The following is a 20,609-nucleotide window of genomic DNA, read 5'->3' on the forward strand; positions in this document are numbered from 1 at the left end:
AGTTTTCTGCCGGGTTTGGCGCGGCGCGGGGCTGCCGAAGGGCGACCTGACCGGCACGGGGAGAACCGCCGCGCTGCCGGGGCTCGCCCTTCCCCGACCCCGTGGCCTACGAGCGGCCGCGCAGCCGCCCCTCCGCCGCCGTCCCCGATCCCCCCGCCCGGCCCTGCGGCTCCGCTGACTCGCCCGGCCCGACCAGGCCCGGCCCGGCCCGACCCGGCCGGCGAGGGCCCGGCGGCCCCGGGGGAGGAGCGGGCCTTCCGGCCGCGCGGGAGCGTCACGGGAAGGGGGCGGTGCGTCCCCGGCGCTCGGTTCGAAGCGGGGCGGCGGCGGCGGCGCGGGATGGAGAGCGGGGAGGCAGCGGCAGCACCCGTGGGGGGCCGGTTCCCCTTCCCCTACACGCCCTACCTCATCCAGGAGCGGTTCATGGCGGCGCTGTACGGCGCGCTGGAGGCCGGCCGGGTCGGCATCTTCGAGAGCCCCACGGGCACGGTGAGGCCAGCGCGGCGGGACGGCAGGGAGGAGGCGGGAGGCCCCCCCCAGGTGGGGTGAGACGGTGTTACCCGGGGAAAGCGGCAAGGCCTGGGCCCGGTGCCGCTCGGAGGGGGCTGTCAGTGGGCGGGTGGCCCCCGTGGCGGGGGCAGCGCTGCAGGGGACGGCAGGGCTCCATGTCCCTTCTCTCCGGCAGGGAAAATCACTGAGCCTCATCTGCGGGGCCCTCTCCTGGCTCCGGGACTTCCAGGAGAAAAAGCAGCGGGAGGAAGCGCGACTTCTGGCGCTGGAGGAGAGCGGGCAGGAGGAGAAGAAGAAGCAGCAGCTGCCTTCAGCCGAGCCGGGAGACCCGGAGAGCAAGGACACGGCTGGGGAACCGGACTGGGTTACGGCATTTGTGCAGAAGAAAGAAGAGCGGGACATGGTGGACAGGCTAAAGGTCATATGCTTGTATGTAGAGGATGGATAAAATAAGTAGGGGTGAGGATCAGAAAGCTGATAGCCTGGGTGGTGGCTGGAAAAAGACGTGAGGCAAACTTTGGTGCTTTGGTGCTGGTCTTTGTCTTTCACGGGACTTTGTTTCACTTAGGAGGAATGAGGCATTGCCGTGCAGGTTGCACAACATAGGAAACTGTATTGCTCTGAACATAGGATCGCAGAATGGTTCGGGTTGGAAGGGACCTTAAAGATCATCTAGTTCCAACCCCCTGCCCTGGGCAGGGACACCTCCCACTAGACCAGGCTGCTCAAAGCCCCATCCAGCCTGGCCTTGAACACTTCCAGGGATGGGGCCTCCACAACTTCCCTGGGCAACTGGTTCCAGTGCCTCACCACCCTCACAGTAAAGAATTTCTTGCTGATATCCAATCTAAATCTACCCTCTTTCAGTTCGAAGCTGTTATCCCCTGTGCTATCATAACACTGCCTGATAAAAAGTCCCTCCCCATCCTTCCCGTAGGCTCCCTTTAGGTACTGGAAGGCCGCTACAAGGTCTCCCCAGAGCCTTCTCTTCTCCAGGCTGAACAACCCCAACTCTCTTAGCCTGTCTTCATAGCACTGGTGCTCCAGCCCTCTGATCATCTTCATGGCCCTCTGCTGGACCCATTCCAACAGGTCCATGTCCTTCTTGTGCTGAGGACTCCAGGGCTGCACACAGTACTCCACCAGAGGTCTCACCAGAGTGGAGTAGAGGGGCAGAATCATCTCCCTTGACCTGCTGGCCACACAGTAACATAATAGCATTTCAGGAGAAAGGGGCAGTGCGTGGACAGTTTTGTTCCAAAGCTAATTTTTTCCTTTACCCACGTGGCCTGGTTTCAGCTGGGAAAGAGTTAATTTTCTCTAGTGATTGCTGTGAAAAGAATGTCAGTAATGCATATTGTTTTAGTTGCTGATAAGCGATGTTTATGCTTTTCAGGGACTCTTTTCAGCTTCCTGTAAAAGCTGAGAAGGAATATAGACAGCACAACAGAATGGCCAATGGAATGTTCCGTGCCATAGACGTCCTGCTCGGTATATAAATGGGGGTTGGCAGGGGCATGGGATCTGTGATCACTGCTCAGGATGGTTCCAATTCACTGGGCAGTGAGAGCGACTTGTGTCATTATTATTATTATTATTTCCTTTTCCATTATTGTTAAACCATGGCACCAGGGCACAGGAAAGTAATTGTACCCGGGGTTTAGGGCTAAATACACTTCATCCTTCCTTCACTCTCCTTTTATTTTAGGAAGAGCAGATCAGGAGGAAAAAGCGAGAAGAACGTCTTGAGAAAATCCGCCATAACGTGCAGTTAAAATATGCAGCAAAGAGGAAGGTGAGTTATCCCGCAGAGATTAGAGCTTTCTGTTTTGGTTACCTCAAGTGTTGTTCATAGTTGCTTATATCTGCAACTTTTCTCTGAATTTTCCAACCCGTCTTTTTGGGGAGCTCTTTGTATTTGGTTGCGTACATTGGCCTTTCAAAATTTTTGGTTAGGTTTTATTTTTAAAGTACAGGTGTGAAAAACAGTTTGCGCATAGAGAATTTCCCGTGACAACATTTGCGTGTGGATGGAAAGGGTCTGTGTTCTGATGGCCTTCTGGCCCTCTGCTTGTGTTTTAAAAGCTTTAATACTTGAATTTGTTTTTTTTAGAAAGCTCTCTGTTTTATGAGCGTGTGTGAACACTCTGTACTTCTGGAATAAAACCTGTAGAGCTGGGATTAAATTTAAGATCATGGGAACAGAAACCTCCCTCAAAAAAAGCCAGGTTGTACTTCGTTCACCGCTAGGGAACGATTGTATTTGTTTATTTTCACAGAAAACATGGCTGTGTTGTTCAGAAATGTCTCTTTTCTACATACAAAAAGTTGAGACATCTATTTTCCTGTCATTTAGATGGGTGAACTGGTTTCAGTACTCTTGACTTTAAGAGCTTTTTGATGGTATGAGTCAAACTTCCGAGAAATAGCCACTTCAAGTCCCCAAACAGGCAAATTTATTAGGCTGCCAGGCTATTAGTTTCTAGTGTGCTCCATGTCAAGTGCTCTGTTATGTTTTGGTTAACTTCTATTAAAAGGATATGGCAGAAATAGCAAAGGTTCAGGAGTGAACGGCAAACAAAAAACAAGCGGAACAAAGAACTTTTTGTCTCTTAAAAGAGGATGAAGAGCATGTGAAATGAGAAGCTTGATAAAAAGGAAAAAAGGAAATTAGAGAAATATTATAGAGATTTGGGAAAACAACTGTTTCGTCTCCTCTGTAGTGCTCACTTACTGCGTTTCTTTATAATGCTGTGGTAAAAGAACGGTCACTGAAGTGGGAAGATAATGTTTTCAGATTGAAAAAATGAACTCTTCTTTATCAGAAATCAAAAGTTAATCAGAAAACTATTCTTAAAAAGTTTAATGGAATTTTTGTAGAAGGGTAGACCTACATTAGAATAAGAACCACATAACTGGAGAAAAAACAGCAAGAGAAGTCTTGTGCTCTGTGTACTGAAACAGACACTGAGTTTATCCTAGCTTTGACTGAAGTGTAGACAGAGCGTTTGATTATGTCCTTATACATTTGGTTGGTTGAGTTTATTTACACACAGTTTTTTCTCAGGCAGACATCTTTTGTGGACCGCTTTAAGCAACTAATGCTGGATTACACGGATATTGTTGTTTCAGGATCTGTTGGTAGGCGTTTTGCATGGGAGGTTCTTCATGTTTCCCCCTTCATATATGACTGTGCGGGCAAGTCTTTGGTTGTTGGTAACAGCTGCATTCTGTGGAGCTGAACAGCTTCAGACACCCTTGATACAGTTTGCTTGTCCTGCTGGGGGTTTACCCAGCAAGCCATTCCCTGTGTTATGGGGTGAGGGACTCTGCTGCTTTCTGACCTGTCTGTGGCATAAGGCAATGAGTGTCCTACCTCTCTCACTGCATGAGCAATGATGTGATCGTGTGTTCCTCTCAGAGATCTGAGGAGGATGAGACAAAACGTCTTCTTCAGCTCAGCAAGGAGGTTCTTTCAGAGGGCACTGGAGCGGATGTTGTAGAGCAGCTGGATCACAACGAGGAGGAGCTGATTCTTGCTGAATATGAGAGTGACGAAGAAAAGAAAGTGGTAACTGGGTAAGGACAGGGACTGAGGGAGTTCTATGCCAAAGAAACATTTTCTTTATCATTTTTGGCTTGCCTTGATTAAGGCTGCACAAATCACACACACCTGTGATTTGTGCAGATCTGGAGTTTCTCTCCCACTCAAGCTGTGTAAGGTAGCGGCTGTTCTGGGGGTTTGTTTGTTTAGTTGGTTGGTTTGGTGGTTTTGTGGGATTTTCTTTTGTTTGGTTTTTTAAGCTTTTGTTAGACTGCTCAGAGTGACCTGAAGGGTTTTCTGAGGCAGTGCATCTTTCTTAAAATGTGTGGCAATGTCCTGCCTTTATCCATACCTGGTTTCCCAAAGAACTCCCAAAGAACACCTCTGGGTGATGAGTGAATGACTTGAAATCAAGTTCCTTGCATTAGAAAAGCAAAATGGAGCTCAGGGCAGCAGAGGAAGCTGTCGGTCCTGCGGATTAGTGCTGGCATTAGTGCTTTTGATACTCTAAAGGGAGAGATATTGACATTTCTAAAGACCAAGCTTCAGCATGAAAACCTCATGCACACTCTTCTTCTCATACGTTTGCTTTATGCAGAAAGCCAGAAGCCATACTTCAGCATGAAAAGTCAAATACATTTAAAATACAAATTTACTAATTAGTATCTAGACAGATTCTCCTGCCTTAAAAATTGCAAAATGCTTAACTACTTCGTTTATATGTAGTTATCAAACATTAAACTGCTGTTGCCTTTGAGGAACTCTATGGCAGCTAAATGTCTTCCTGAAGCTTTTCTTTATGCAATAGCTCGAGGGTGGTAAATTGTCTCTAAAGGGAAAGTTTTACAAAAATAAATAAATAAGTTCACCAAAGAATAGTATAGCACTGATTAGTTTGTGCCTGGGGCTTAGAAACACCAGATTTAAAAGAAAAAATATATTTCTTGAAGTTGCTAAAGACACAGCCCTACAGACATTTTTCTTTTAAAGAGCAAGGCTTGACTTGATTGTGCACTGTTACGCTATTCTTAAAAAGTCGATTTTTCTTTTACCTCCTGAGTTAAGATCTGAGGATCTCTTCTTGAGATGACATAACCATGTCTCTTGAGACCTCTCTCTTGTAGTAGAGCATCATTTGCTTCTAACTGTCAGTGATCTGCTGAAAGGAAACTATTTGAGCTTTCTCTTTTCTTAGGCTGGAAGATGATGATGATGATTTGGAAGAGGAGCATGTGACTAAGGTGAGATGAGGAAAGTAAATAGTGCCACCTCATAGAACGGTGTAGGAGTGAGCAGAATTATGGCTTCCTTGCACCCTTCCCAGAGTCATGCAGTACAGAGGGATTTAGGAACTAGCATTCAAGAACTGCCAAGTTTGTTGATAATAGCGACCAGTTCTGCTGTGCTCATCTCCTTCTGGACTACACTGGCTGCCGAAGCAGCTTGCTCTGCTAACACTGCTGAATTTTTGCTGTGGCTTGCTGTAGAAGCACAATGCAGGAGACCGTTTTTTATTACGCTCCAATGGTGAGTCCCTGTTATTATAGGGACCTTAGAAAATTAAAGGAAGACAAAGACAAATGCATAGGAGAAAATAAAGATATAACTGTTGTCCTCAGCAGTTGTAAGGTGACAACAGGTGCTTTCCCTTGTGTTTTTGAAGGCTTGAGCAAGATTAACCCTGTTTAGGTGCTTAGCTGCTTCCTTGCAGGATTGGTTGTAGGGAGGGGATTGGTTTCCATGTTCTCCTTGTCTTTCATTTGTTCTTCCTCATTGTAGATTTATTACTGCAGCCGCACTCACTCCCAGCTGTCTCAGTTTGTGCGGGAGGTGCAAAAAAGTCCTTTTGGCAAAGACACACGTCTGGTTTCCTTGGGATCCAGGCAGGTACGTGGCATTGTTCACAAGGAACCCAGAGTGCATGTTAACCTAATGTGGGAACCTTTGGGAGGAGGTGTGTAGACGTGACACCACAGAGGGCATCTCAGGGACTGACTGAATCTCCCATTGAAAAACTAAAGCAGTCATGTGTCGTGACACAGATCTGTGCGATGCCTGTTTTGCTGTGAGCTGTGTTTTTGCCATTTACCCTTTGATGTAAATGCAAAAATCTGGTTTACCTTTTCTGATGTGGAAGATTACAGATGTCTGAGTCACTGGCAAGGCGCTCCTCTTAGTATTATTTCTGGTAGCATTTTTTAGAAGCTGTTATGTAGCAGTAAGCTGTCTCAGTGCGCCTTTTCTCTTTTTTTTTTTTTTTGCCTTGATAAGTTTTTATGGGTTTCGAGCATATTTGTAGCAGTTAGTATGCACAATGTCTTACCGATAGACTTTTCCATTCCAGAATCTGGCCTGAGATTGCTTTAAAGAAATCTTTTATTTTACAGTAAAGGGTGTACACGGGGGCACTCGGTGCTTAATGACCCCCTACCGCTTCCTCTCTTTGCATGTCCAAGAACCTGTGTGTGAATGAGGAGGTGCGACGCTTGGGGGCTCTCCAGCTCATCAATGACCGCTGCATGGAGATGCAAAAGAACAAACATGGTAGGAAACACTTCCAGCCTGGGGAAGCAATTACTGCTAAATGAGAGTGTGGACATAATGTGCTCTGTCGATCAGTTCTAGCAAGAGAGTGGTAGGAGCTTGAAAATGGCACGTTGGAGGAGCAGAGCTAAAGATCCTTAGTGCTTTTACTTTCTTGTCCTCCAGGCTAGGGTGCTGAGAACTGTATGTGTTTTCTGAGTGTCTTAAGTTGGTCAGGACTTCCGCAAAGGAGGATAACTGTCTTTGTAACTCAGTACTAGAAATGTTGGGAAACGTCACGTGGGTAAATCTTAACTGGTAAGAGTAGTGTCCACTGCAGAGATGGAAATGTTACTGCTGAATAGTATTTAAATACATGATAGGTCAAAAATACACATGACAAAGCCTGCTTTGAAATCCAGGATATTCTGCAAAGTGGTTGTTTTAGGCTATGTGTTGCTCACAGCTTTGTTTTGATTTCTGCTCTTAGAAAAGAAGAGTGATGAAGAGATGGAAGGGAAGAAGAGACGTGTGAGTCGCACTGTATGCCCATTTTATTCCTATGAGCAAATGCAGTTTCTCCGTGATGAAGTTCTAGTGGAAGTGAAGGATATTGAGCAGTTGGTGGCTTTGGGAAGGGAGACCAAAGCCTGCCCATATTATGGGAGTCGATACGCCATTCCTGCTGCTCAGGTAAGATGTACACAGTTTTAGCAGAATTAATGCCAGAGGCTCTAAGAATAAACCAATTACTTGCTCTCCCCAGTACTGTTACTCAATATTGTGGGAGTTTGTAAACAGGCTGTGCTTCTGTCAGCTGTAGCTTTGCTGGGAAAGCAAAGGAAAATGAGAATACCCATTTGAAGTTAGTAGGGAGGCTGGGAGTACGTCTCAGCACTCTAAAATACTTGAAAGGCTCAATAACAGTGAGGCAATACGGGTACATGGGTGTAATCTTAGTTCTTGTCACCGCTCTTCTTCCTTGCTTGGCTCTCTATCAGAAGACGTGCATTCAGTGCTTCAAAGGAGGTTCGGAAGGTAACCTGAGCCGATACGCAGTTGTAGCATAGTCATTTCTCTTTAGCTTACATCCCAGTGCACCTGTCAAGCATGTGCTCCTGTCTCTCTTCCTACCTTTTCCATAATAAGAATAAGTAACTTGACCAAATTCTGCGAGGCCAAGTGATATGGGCCTTTAATGAGTGGCTGGGGAGTGCCCTCCGTTTGTAAGGATGAGAGCTAGAATCAGGGCAGTGTGTGCTTCTCCTGTAGCTGGTGGTGCTGCCCTATCAGATGCTCTTGCATGAGCCTACCAGGAACGCTGCTGGGATCAAGCTGAAGGACCAGGTCGTAATCATTGATGAGGCCCACAACCTCATAGACACCATCACCTGTATCCATAGTGCGGAGGTCAGTGGCTCTCAGGTGAGTCACAGCCTGACTTGTTAACCGTGAGTGAGCTCTGCATCCAGCGGAGCGCCCTTTCTTGACTCCTTCGTAATAACAGCTCCTTTTTTTTTTTTTGTTCGTGTAGCTGTGCTGTGCCCACTCCCAGCTGTTGCAGTACATGGAGCGGTACAGGTGAGGATCTCTGAGGAAAATAGCGCGGCAGCGGCAGGCAGTGTGAATGCCATGGCTTGTCTCATGTCTACAAGGTCTTTCTTGCTTTTCCCTGGTGGAAAGTTATTTGCATTAATACTTTGCAGATAAAAAGCTACTTGCTTCATTATCTCTGTCTAGAATCCGTCTAAGTCGGACTCCTGGGGCTGGTATGAAGCAGTGAGAAGGGGAATACCCTGAGGATTCTGGTTTTTCCTTATGCTCTCAGTTCCTTTCCCAGTATCTCCCTCTAATCGCTCCTGCTTTGTGATGCAGAGTTTCAAAAGGTTCAGTCTTTCATGTCTGTCTTGGACCTTAGCCTTTCGTGTGCTACTGGCATTATGGCAGAGGCAGTAAGCTCTGAGGAGGAGGAAGCTATATGTAGTTTTTGGCTCTGGCCAAATCTTGCATCTTGTCGTCCCTGCAGTGATTGATTATTGTGCTCTATCTAATGCTAATAACTTTGCATTTGCAGAGCATTATTGCAGCAGGGACTTGAGACATCACTGCCATTGTAATAAACAAACTGTAATTAATGTGTGAGGGGAAGGGCGATGGTAGGAACAGTGTGGGGTGCATGGGTGAGTGCTCTAGGGTGACCTTGGGCAGGATATCGAGGGGTCTGTGCCCTGTTACAAATAGGGAGAGTGAGCCTGGGGGAAATTGTTCTTGGTTCCTGTCTCCCCAAAATGAAGGGGAGTTCAGGCACTTGTCTCTGCAGCTCAGCTTGAGTTAGTCCCTGAAGATGTTTTGGGGCCTAATACCTGTCTCCTTTTTCATAGGAAACGTTTGAAGGCAAAGAACTTGATGTACATTAAGCAGATCCTGTATTTGCTGGAGCAGTTTGTGGCCGTGCTGGGAGGTAAGTAAACCTGTTCTGTCTCCAGGGATGCTGAAAGGCTCTGAGCTACTTGGTGCTTCCTCAGAGCACTGTTCCCCTTTCCCCTCTGCAGAGACTGTGGGGAAGTGTTGCACAGGTATAGGTTTAGATGCCAGTAATTTTATTTCTCAGGCTGTTTAGTAACATGGGGATGTTGACTGGTGTCTGCCTGAACCCCTGTCTTTGTTTGATTAGCTGAGGAGCAGCACATGACATCATAAGTTGATAGAGGCAGTTTCCTTCTCTTTCTGTGTGGTTTTCAGATCTGATTTGAGTGGGGATGAGGTAGAATGCTAAGTGAGGAATACAACAGATGTGTGACAGTGATCAGGACAGCGCAACAGCTGCACTGAATAAATCTTCTGGGCAATCTGGTAACACGGCCTCTACCGGTGTCAGGCGTGCCTCTGCAGAAGGGGTTTTTCTTGAGTGGTGCCTTTCCTTTGTGAGAAAATATTATTTTGCTGTGATTTTTAAATCCACTGTAATTCTCAGCACCCCTTTCCTCTAATGATCTGTTTGCGAGACCTCAGTGTGTCTTGAGGAGAGCCTGCCGTAAATTCATAAAGAGCTTCCTCCTTGCCCAGAGGAAATGCAGCTCTTTGGGGCAGGGGCCTGGTGGTGCTCTCTGCCTTTCTCTCAAGCATGTACTTCTCTTCCGACTCTGTTCCTGCCACTCTTCTCTTCCTCACCCTCAGTTAAGTGCTTTCATTAGAAAAAGCAGCCTGTGTACAGCTTCATGATTGAGGCCGCAAAAGCGAGATGTGAGGTGGGTGTTAAACACTAGGACATAAAACGCAGTGAGTGGCAGCAATTAATCCTGTTCTGGCTGTCGGGGTCTGGGCGTGCAGCTGTCCTCAGGTTTTCCTCTCTTCCCAATCGCCTGCCAGCCTATGCGCTTCCCAGCTCCCCGCTTGCTGCATTGAGGAGGGGTGAGGGGTGCATTGCAGTCCCTGTCCCTTCATCTTTGCAGCATGATGACTGTGTAGTGTGTGAGCGTTTGTACACACCCACCCTACCTGCTGCCTCCTGCTACAGAAGGAATGTAGGTGCTGTTTCTTAGGATGCAGCAGCAGCACGCTTGTCCTACAATGTAGGGCTACCTTACGGGGGAAATTGAAACAGAGCAGGAGCTGATGTTTTGTTTGTATAGGTACGTTTTGCAGATGTATAGTTATTTCTTGGGTTTTGTCCTGGTGCAGTGTCACTTTCAGCTCAGTTGTTAGTCTTTCGCTTAATTTTAAGACGGACCCATTGTAAGCCTTCCTTGACTTGGTTTCGTGTTTTACAGGTAATGTGAAACAAAATCCTAACTGTCAGGCAGTTTCCCAAACAGGTAAGACTGGAGTGAACACCTAGGGTATGCAGTCATCAGTCAGGGACATGGAGGTGGGCAGTAAGGACCTGCAGGCCCAGCAGCTAATAATTTTTTTTTTCTCCTTTCCCCCGTTTTCTTTCAGGGACAGTGCTAAAATCCATCAATGACTTTCTATTTCAGAGCCAGATTGACAATATCAACCTCTTCAAGGTAATGCAAATGTTGTTGCCTGCTGGGTGACGGGTAGTGGTGACTTGTTCAAGCTTATCAGGAAACGTGTGAGAGAGCTGGAAGCAGAGCCAAGGCTCACGTGGCAGAATCTGCTTTCAAGCAGATCCTCCCCACCTCTCCAGTGTATAGATCTCTTCCGCTGCTGTCTGGATAACTGGGCATTAAAGCTGGATAGGTGGTCTTGGGGTAGAGGGAAGCAAGCAATTAAACATGTACGAGTGCGGAGGCTGCCTGTAGGCAAAGCTAAACTGTAAGGGTTGAGGATGAAGAAACTATACTACTCCAGTAACCGAACCCATCCCTCGAACCTCCAAACGCAGCACCTTAACACCATGTGTTTCCACCCTGGAAGCAATGCCTTTGTAATAAGTTGTTGTCTGGGAGGCAACACTCACAAAGAACTGTGCAACCCTCCCCAAAAGCACATCAAGAACGTCAGGTGATATCCCTGCTGGACAGGGATCAAGGGCAGCAGGATGGGAGAAGGGATGCTGAATGCCAGTTCATTTTTTCTGTTTTCCTCCAACAGGTTCAGCGTTACTGTGAGAAGAGCCTCATCAGCAGGAAGGTACTGCCCCTGAGGCTTTATGGTCAACAGCATTCAAATGCTGTTTCCACATTGAGTTTGAAGTGGAAGATGCAGCAGCTGGGAGTGGGAGCCTGTTTTCTCCGCCTTGCTCTCCTCTGCAAACAAAATGGTTCTTGCAAAAAGCACCGTATGGGCAGGTTATTCTTTGTTTATGCAGCAAAGAAACATACAACATGGTGTACCACAGTATTCCAGTGGGTGCTAATTCTGTGCTGCTTGGCCTCAAACTCGCCAGCCTGGTAGGCCGCACTGCACTGCACTGGGGGCACGAGCATCAGAGACTGGCTTTGGGTCTGATTCAAAGAGTGAAGCGAAGTAATGGGAACTCTGGGCTGATAGATTGGGATTGGGCTGGTTTGCAAACACCTACCAAGGAATTTTTTCTGTGGCAGGTCAGCAAACCTGTTTTTATCTTGTCTGATTCTGCTGTTGGTAGTCTTAGTCTTACTGGCTTTTGCTTGGCAGCTTTTTGGGTTTGTGGAGCGATATGGAGGCCCTGCCACAGCTGTGAAGACCAACAAGGAGAACCAGAAGTTGGCTGGCTTGCAGAACTTTCTTCTGACCCTCCAGCAGGGATCTGATAAAGAAGGTGAGTTCAGACATCTTCCACTTGTGCATCTGCAGACAAAGTGAGGATGCGGAAGCTGCATCTCTCTGCAGGAGGAAAGGGGGGAGGCAGATATGAAGAACGAGAGACTGCAGAAGCTGTCCTGCACAGGTAGTTTTTAATATATCTGACTAGATGACTAAGGCAACTATACATATGATTAGAAGATCTCCCGAGGTCCCTTCCAAGCTGAATGGTGATGCGATTCTGTGTTTACACTGCATGCGCTCAGGCTTTGCACTGCTGTGAGCTGATGGCTCTGGGACCTGAGCTACTGTGGGTAGCTCTGTTTAGTGGTGCCAGCTACAAAAGCCAGAGCTGCTGCTTTTATCCTAGCAATGAGACAGAATTTGGGTTTTCTTCTTTATTGGATCTTTGTTCTCTGCCTGCATATGTAGGCTAGGTATCATGTTCCTGTAGAAGGGACCCATCTGTATTTCATGCTTAGTCCCTGTCTTCGGAAATGTGGCCTAAGTTGCCTTCTCTTCGGACCAGCAGGTACTCCCCAGAGCCCTCCCGTGGAGCCTGAGAATGAGCAGCTCCGAACTGCCTCTCCACTGATGCAGATTGAAGGATTTCTCTCAGCCCTCACAAATGCAAACCAAGATGGCCGAGTCATTCTCAACAGGCAAGGTACTAGAAAGGGTGAGCTGGGGAGAAGGTGGCATAAGTCGCAAGCAGGGTGCTTCACTGGCAGTGGGGGAGGAGATCCTGAGCCTGGGGGGAGCCTGTGGCAACATATGTGTGCCGTCCATGATGCAGACTGGCAGGCTTGGTCTGTCTGAGGATGCTCATGAACCCAAAGGAATCTTAACCAAGGGCACTGGGGCCGGGGTTTGCCAAGCTCTGCTCCCGCTTTGGATGTCAGTTTTTGTCTTGCGATTTACTGCACCTCTTCTACTGCTCCAGGAAGGTCTGGAAGCAGAAGGTAACTTCCAGGTTGGTGTTACCTGCTGCTGCCCCTGGGAGTGTTGAATAGCCAGTCCTTGCTTTGAGAGGTGGGGACCTCCCACAGTGCCCAGGGCAGGAGGGAGAATCTCCTCATATCCCTGTGTGTCACAGCTAGTTCCTGATGTTGTCTCTCTCCTTTTCCCAGGCACAGTTGGTCAGAGCAGCCTGAAATTCCTCTTGCTGAATCCAGCTGTCCACTTTGCCAAGGTGGTGGAAGAATGCCGTGCTGTAATCATTGCTGGGGGCACCATGCAGCCGGTGAGGGAATAAGGATGCTATGCTGAGCTCTGAGGAGGTCTCTGGTGCTATCTGCAAGCACGCACGGAAAGATAGCAGCTTGGCCCCACTGGGGTGTGCTCTTCTCACTTCCCATGGCGTGTTTGGGAAAAGACCTTTCCTACCTACCCTATCATCTCCCTGGTACGGTTTCCCTGCATGAGGTGTCACACTGCCTGTGTATGCAAAAAGTTGTAGGTGTCAGGGCAGGATTGGCCTTGTCAGCCTTTCTCGTCCTCAAGACAATACAGGCTGAGGCTGAGCTCGTGGTAGGTTGGAACTAGTGTGGGTAGCAGTCAGAGGGCCTCGTAAAGCCATCCGACGTCTAAAGGGACAGGGATCCCACGGGGACCATCTCCCAGGGGATCCTTCAGAAAAATCAAGACTTCAGTATTGGTATTATGGCAGGCAACTTACCATCCTTCTCCCATTGCTTTAGTGGCTGAGACAGCGTGATTGTGTTGTACAGATGCAGTGGGGTCTGTCAGATATCCCAGTTAATTACATTTATCCTTTGCCTGGACGCGAACGTCCTGAAACTTCCTCTTTGCCGTTCTGGTGACAAGGGAGGGAAAGAGGGTGTGAAGGGCAGGATCTCCTTTTTGGAAGGCCACTGTTCCAACTTTCAGTCCTTCATGCTGCGGCTCAGAGAAAGGATGTAGTTGCCATCCAAGCTGTGGTCTGTGCGGTGCATGGGGGTCCTGGTGGTGGGTGTTTGGGCCTGGGGAAGTCTGAAATTGGGGCGTGCTGGGCGAAGAGAGGCTGGGTGGTTGCAGGCAGGGGACCTGCCATGTGCAGCGGGGCCATGGTAAGGCTCAGGACCATGAGTGCTGAAAGGAGAAAGAACCCCCCCACGCCCATCATGCTTGTCCTGGTGGTCGCTGCGCGGGGTGGGCAGTGCGGTGCTGGGGGCCAGGCGGTCGTGCTGGCCCTTGTGTTGCTGAGGGCGAGTGAGCTCTTTGCTTCAGGCTGCGGCTGACCTTGCAGGATGTTTGCCAGCCCTTTCTCCTTCTGCGTGCCCTTTAACTCCAGCGTGCCTCCCAGCCCTGCCCTGTGCATGGCATTGGCCTTCCCATGCCCTTGATTTTCCCATCACAGAGAGAGCCCATCTGCCCCAGGCCAGCAGCCCACCGGACGGGGCTGACCAGCTCTCCCTTGACACTGCTGCTCAAGGAGCAGTACCGCTGTTGCTGATGAAGTGTCTTTTGGGACGCTGGTGCTTTACCTCTCTTTGGCTTTGTGTGGTTCGTAGGTGGCTGATTTCCGAGAGCAGCTGCTGTCCTGTGCCGGCGTGGACCCTGCTCGTGTCGTGGAGTTCTCTTGTGGTGAGCGTGCCAGGGTGGCAGGGAGGGGATCATAATCTGTCTCTGCAGAACCTGAGTTTTGCAGTTTGCCTTTGATGCTGTTTTGTCAGCACTCTAAGCAACGTGGCGTCTTTGATGGCAGCAGAGGAGTGCTAGGTCCCTTCCCCTCTGAGCTGCCCCGCATCAGCGGGCAGTGTGCTGTGCCGACTGCCCAGGGGCTCAGGGGTGGAAGTCAGAGCAGCTGAGTGACTTAGGCAAATGTGTGCCTTGCTGCACGCAGGTAAAGCTGTTCAGCTCGTGAGTTTTGTGCACGCAGCAGTGATGTTGACTCTCACTACTTGTTTTTTTTTCTCCAGGACATGTGATTCCTCCGGAAAACATTTTACCCATAATCCTCTGCAGTGGTCCTTCCAACCAGCAGCTGGAGTTCACCTACCAGACAAGGGACCTGCCCCAGATGGTTGGTCTTTCCTTTGTTCCCTTCTTTGGTATCTCTTTTTTGCTTCACGTGCTTATGTTTCATAGGACAGTGTGCTCTCTTGTTTGAAAGGTGGGTTGATCAAAAGCCGCGGCAAGGGAAATCCAAGGGATTTGGGGTAGATATGTTGCCACGTAATTGGGAAAGAAGACCAGTGAAAGGGGTTTTTGAGCTGCCTGCTCAGAGGTGGCTGTTGGAGGTGAGGAGTACTAGCTCCTGTTTGGCTGTACAGAGATCCTGCATTTGTGCGCTGGACATCAGAAGGAGATTTCTGACTGGGCTTCATAGTTTGAAGGGCTTAGTGGCAGTGGATTTTGGTGGCCTTGCAAAGTGCAGCCCAAACCATAGGGGCAGCAGCAGATGTTTCTGCACTTTTTCCTTCTTCCTTTGGTGGGCCAGTAAGCACCCGAGGCCAGACACTAGGTCTGCTCTGCCCCTGCTCAGTCTCCACCAGATGTGCCAGCTAGCTCTCCACATCTGTTCTAGTGTGACAGGTCCCATCCACTGGGACAATGGACATAAACACTCCTTTCCTGAATGACCACTGCTCCACAGCAGTAACAGAAACCCTGGATCGGGAGGAGAGGCCAAGCAGTAAAGAGCTTTTTGGTGATTCCCAGCTCCCCTAGAGAGCTCTCTTCGACCTGACCTATTTCCTACATTTTTTAAGACATGTCAGAGGGGAGGTGTGATCCTGGGATTGTGCACAGAATTGGAGTGGCATTAGCTGGAGCTCCTGCCAGCTGCCATATGCTCTTGTCTCTTTTGCAGATGGATGAGACGGGTCGAATCCTTTGCAACCTGTGCAACGTGGTCCCAGGGGGTGTGGTCTGTTTCTTCCCTTCCTACGAATATGAGAAGCAGGTGTACGCACACTGGGAGAAGACGGGGCTGCTCACCCGCCTGGCGGCTAAGAAGAAGGTAACTGTGCAGCCAGGGACAGTTGCTACTTTAAATGGAGGTTTCAAAATTCAAAGAATTATCTATGCGTTACAGGCTTCTCTCTGAGTTGTTCTCCTACTCTGCACAGCAGAGCAGAGAGGATGTTTATCTAGCCAATCCCTACAGTAATGAATAAATGATACTTACCGGGCGGCTGATCGCTGAGCTGGGATCTAAATGAGATTAAATGCAGCTATAGACTCTTTAAGCGCACAGTCTGTGTCGTGGCCATGGGGGGAGACAATCCTCGCTTTCCATAACCAGCAAGCTTGCTTCTGTGTGGCTGGGGGGGCTGTTCAGGTTGAGCTCTTATGGGGAATTTGTCTTTCCCAGGCTCAGCTATGTGTCCCTTGCACGCAGACCGGCATAACTAAGGGCTGGGCAGAATGGGACCAGACTCCAGTTCATAGGACAAATGGTGTTCTTGTGGTAGAAGTGCAGAGTGGAGAATTGAAAGACTAGCAGCAGTGACTTCTGTTGAAGGGGTGATGAGAACGTTGAATGGGGAAATACGAAACCTCTGCTATGACTCTAACAAGTATTTGAAGGTTGGATATTGAGGGTCAGGCAGTCCCACTGTCTCAGGGTGTGGGGCCAGGGGTCTTGGGTCATGTACTGGGGAGGGGGAGGAAGAACTACATGTACGCTGGCTGTAACTTCTGTTTACTAACAGCTAAATAATTTACCACGTGGTTAGGAGAGCGCAGTCCCAGATAATTCAGAGCCTTGGTGCCGGTATTCCCACACATGGATCTGCCTGTAGGTTTTTGTGGTGGAAGCGCTATGCTTCAGCTTCTCCATGCGTTTGTACAGCTATCGCTCATAGTGCCTTTCAGGTGTGTTCTGTCACGGTCCCAGCCGTCTGCCTGGTGCCTCCAAGGCTTTGTGGCTTAATCACGCAGCTTGCTCTACCTTTCAACTCTCATTTGTTCTCGTTCGGCCTTTGCAGTCTCCAGCAAATTGGATACGCGTTAGCAAAGCAATTTGGTAGAAGTGCGGCAAGTGTGACTTCCAGCTGCCCACACACAAGATCATATCATAGCAGAGGAAGGTTAAAGTCGTGGCTGTGGTGAGATCATACTGAGATTATATATAAATTACACAGGGAAAATTAATTTAAATCAGAGGATTAAATAGCTGCTGTTTAGTAAGTGAAAGAGTTTTGGCTTATATTTGTAATTGCCAGTTATTTTTCTACTGAAAGACTGATTCCAGTTGGTAAAATTTGATAGTACTTGCTAACTGAGAGAAAACACATCCTTTAGTTCTTCACTGTCACAGGAAAGACAGATGTTGCAGCTCTTGTTTACTAGGAAAACAACTTGTGATTTAGGCCAAGGTGCAGCATCTATCAAAATGCAGCTTAATTAAATGCAGGGGCTTTCAGTAACTAATTAGGCATGCTAGGATAACATAAAGAAATATTACTTTATGCTTTGCATAGAAAACTAATTTATTCATTGGGCAAGGAGAGCTACTATTTGGAATTAATTGGTGATTCGAATTGATTGGTCCTGTCACTGTCCTCCACGATCTTGGAGCAGGAGGGTCTCCTTGCCCCGCTGGGTCTTTATTTGTAGGTGGGAGAGGTGCACGTTGCTTTCCTGCCTTTCGGCTCTTGGGTGACTTTTAACTTCTTGCAGAATTAGACAAGTCTGCCAAAGCTGAAAGGGAACGTTGGAGCAGCTGCTGCTCCCTTCGGAGCGCAGCTGAAGAGCCCCATAGTGAGCATGCAGTGCTTTTCCAGGGCGGAGGGGAAAGGTGCCGGTTAAGTTGGTTTTTCAGGCAATTTGCCTTTCCCTGATCTTACTTCGATGCGCTGTGTAATGGCATGGGAGTAAAATTATTTGCTTCCTTTAAACTGTTTGCTTCCTATTGCTGCGACTGATGCGCTGCCTGTGACAGATCTTTCAGGAGCCAAAGAAAACCAACCAGGTGGAGCAGGTGCTGGTGGAATACGCTAAGTGCATAAAGGTAAGCTGAGCTAGCATGGGAGTGCTGCCCAAGAGGGGATTGCAGCTTTTAACGAGGCAAGAGGGCTCTGGCCCAGGTGTGGGAGTGTTTCTGCAGCACAGAATTCTTCCCTACTCTGGTTTAAGTTGCTGGTCCCTCTCCTGCAGCGCTGCAGCCAGGCAGGAGGACAGATGACGGGAGCCCTGCTGCTTTCTGTAGTTGGAGGCAAAATGAGCGAAGGGATCAACTTCTCTGATGACCTGGGAAGGTAAGGTGGCTGCTCTTTGGAAGGTGAGCACTGGGCTTGTGGTGCAGTGACCCCAAGCACGATGGACACGTCAGTACTTGCATAGATAGAATATCCCGGGGAGCACATGGCTTGGGCTGAGGCTTAAACCAACAGGACCAAGTCTGGTGGGTGGTGTAAAACCCGCTTGTCCGGAGTACTTTACGTGTGAGTAATGCAGTTAGGCTTGCTGTGCTAGATAATCCCTTGTTCTGGCACCCTGAATCCCTCTGCAGTTTTCCATTCAGAACGTTTGTCAGACTGCTGTGCTTTATTGCTGCCTTTGGTTTTCAGGGCTGGCTGTCTTTCAGGGGTGCAGTGACCTCTAATTTATCAGTCTGTTGGCAAAGTGCTCTAGGATGAGACATTAAGAATAATGCAGTCCTCCCTTGCAGGTGTGTGATTATGGTGGGAATGCCTTACCCCAACATTAAATCTCCAGAGCTCCAGGAAAAAATGACTTGGCTTGACAAAACAATGGTAACGGAGACACTTACACCTCTGCCTCTTTCACTTTAGCCTTTTAGTATTAACTTTCCTCCCAGCACATGAGTCCCTGGGCTGCCTTCAAAGATTTTTTTTCTCTTTGAGCTTGCCCTCGTTTCCCAGGCTGTGTGGTACCGAGAGCATAGCCTTCTCCATGTGTCCAGGTGGCACTAAACACAGGGAAGAAGCTCAGTGGAGGGAAACACCCCTGGGACTCACTGGGAACTCTTGAGTTCCAAGGCGAGCAAGGTCCTTTCACCCCAGAGGAGGTGGCAGGGTGGTGGGATCACTTCTCCATTTGGCTCACTTGTTCTTTCTCACTGTCCACTGGAGACGCTGCTCCTGGGCAGCTGGGGCAAGTTGTCTACCGTCAAGGGTGCCTTGGGCTGGCTCTTTGTGAATGCTCCACATAGCTTTCTGACTACAGCCTTTCTTCTGTTCCTCCTTACTCTCAGCTTGGGGTCTGCTTGGTCACCCATTCACTCTGCAGGGGTAAAAGCATTTGCCTCGCTTTGTTCTTAAGGCTCCCTGGTTTGATTTACATCTGCCTCATGTTCAGTCTTACCTCTTTCTCCTTTCCAGCCCAGAGCTGCTGGCCAGGCACCTAGCAGAGTGCTGATTGAAAACCTGTGCATGAAGGCAGTAAACCAGTCGATAGGTAATTCATCCTTCCTTGGACAGGCTGGGGGATACAAAATGTGCCTGCGCTGAAGTAGGAGGGTGGGAAAAAGGACACGTTACCAGTCAGTCTAAGAACAGATGATGGGAACATGAGCTTCCTTGCCTGAGAACAAACACTTGAGTGGACTGTTTTAATCTGGTTGTACGCTCTGTACAGGCAGAGCCATTCGCCATCAGAAGGACTTTGCAAGCATCCTGCTCCTGGACCACAGGTACGCACGCCCCGCCATCTTTAACAAACTGCCGCAGTGGATCAGGGAGAGAACCCAGGTGAAACCTGCGTTTGGATCAGCGTTTGCAGAGTTAAGAAAGGTCGGAACTTTTATCTTATGTACTGCTACCAAAACTGTTTCCTGCTGTACTCACCTGTACTTTCCTCAAACCTTCACTTTAGAGTAAGGCCAGAGGCAAACTGTCTGGTTTTGTGTGTTCCTAGTTCCATCGAGGGAAGTCGGATGCTTTTGTGATGCGGACCAGAGAACAGGCTCTAGAGTCAACTCTCTGAGCTGCACCTCTGAAGCAACACAAATTCCTGCTTTTCTGTACCAAGGAGTTTGTGAATCTCCACCTTCTGCCTTCTTTGAGGATGTTTGCTGTTCAGTATCTGAGCACTATGACGCTGAGACAGCCTTCAGTCCCATAACCAGGAGGGAAACTGGTTGTAGGTCTGAGGCGGGTGAAGGTCGTAGCGGTAGGCTTCCATTTGTTTACAGCTGTTAAGGTTTTATTTAAATTGATTAAATATTTTCAACCCGAACACTTAAGTATGGGGAGTATAATTATTTCGACTGAACAAATCTGCCTTTTCCCATCAACCACGAAGTGCAGGGGGCTTGACGACCAATGAAAACATAGAGCTTTTCACAAGAACTGTGACCTATCAGGCCATTAGTTTGTGTCATGTTGGAATTACACAGTCAGACTGGTAAGACATGGGGTAGTTATGGCTAACGCATCTCATCCCCTTCTTTCTACCTTGCTTCAAGCAGGCAATAGATTCAAAGAGCGGTTTGTTCTTTCAAGGGGAATAAAGATATGGCCACAATACAGCACAGCACTTCTCCTTTGATCATGCTTAAGCACAGGATTGCCCTGCTCTTTTTACTGCCTAGGTTTTTAAATTCAAAGTAACTTTCTGTGGAAAATGGTGACCTTCCTGGGGTTCTTTCCTAGGTCATGGGTCAGGGCTGGAGGACAGCGATAACAACAGGCATGGCTATGTAATCCCTCAGCTCTTTCCGTCATCCTGAGCAAAATCTATTCTCAGGAGCTTCTTTTTTCCTCCTTGCCCGTTTCAGCAGCTGCATCCTACCTCTCAAGGCTCTTCACAATGAGGAAAGCACTTATAATTAGGCACAGCGCTGGTACCTAGTCCCTATATGTTAATTAGCCCCACAGGGAAAGAAGCAGCTGCTTCTGAGAAACTTCTGTGATGAGTCTCCTGCCCCTTC

General features: G+C 48.5%; 1 protein-coding gene across 5 annotated transcripts; it reads left to right on the top strand.

Moving 5' to 3' along the window:
- Nucleotides 1-2: 2 nt before the first annotated feature.
- Nucleotides 3-19,915, top strand: DDX11 (DEAD/H-box helicase 11). Of its 5 annotated transcripts, none has more exons than XM_074583528.1 (26): nucleotides 206-489; nucleotides 686-928; nucleotides 2,219-2,305; nucleotides 3,932-4,089; nucleotides 5,250-5,295; nucleotides 5,834-5,941; nucleotides 6,511-6,598; nucleotides 7,068-7,270; nucleotides 7,850-8,002; nucleotides 8,112-8,158; nucleotides 8,959-9,038; nucleotides 10,348-10,392; nucleotides 10,517-10,584; nucleotides 11,135-11,173; nucleotides 11,660-11,783; nucleotides 12,297-12,434; nucleotides 12,898-13,010; nucleotides 14,281-14,353; nucleotides 14,689-14,792; nucleotides 15,582-15,731; nucleotides 17,658-17,726; nucleotides 17,873-17,973; nucleotides 18,387-18,471; nucleotides 19,060-19,135; nucleotides 19,316-19,470; nucleotides 19,595-19,915. In XM_074583528.1, exons 1-26 carry the CDS (start codon nucleotides 340-342, stop codon nucleotides 19,661-19,663), a joined length of 2,772 nt encoding a protein of 923 aa, XP_074439629.1. In that variant the 5' UTR covers nucleotides 206-339; the 3' UTR covers nucleotides 19,664-19,915. The 5 variants fall into 5 exon arrangements, with proteins under 5 accessions (XP_074439646.1, XP_074439629.1, XP_074439620.1 ...); XM_074583537.1 differs by having other exon boundaries at nucleotides 208-489; nucleotides 12,300-12,434; XM_074583545.1 differs by having other exon boundaries at nucleotides 3-489; nucleotides 19,316-19,673.
- The last annotated feature ends 694 nt before the right edge of the window (nucleotides 19,916-20,609 follow it).

The sequence above is a fragment of the Larus michahellis genome, chromosome 1 (assembly GCF_964199755.1).
Source record: "Larus michahellis chromosome 1, bLarMic1.1, whole genome shotgun sequence".
In the NCBI taxonomy this organism is placed as follows: Eukaryota; Metazoa; Chordata; class Aves; order Charadriiformes; family Laridae; genus Larus; species Larus michahellis.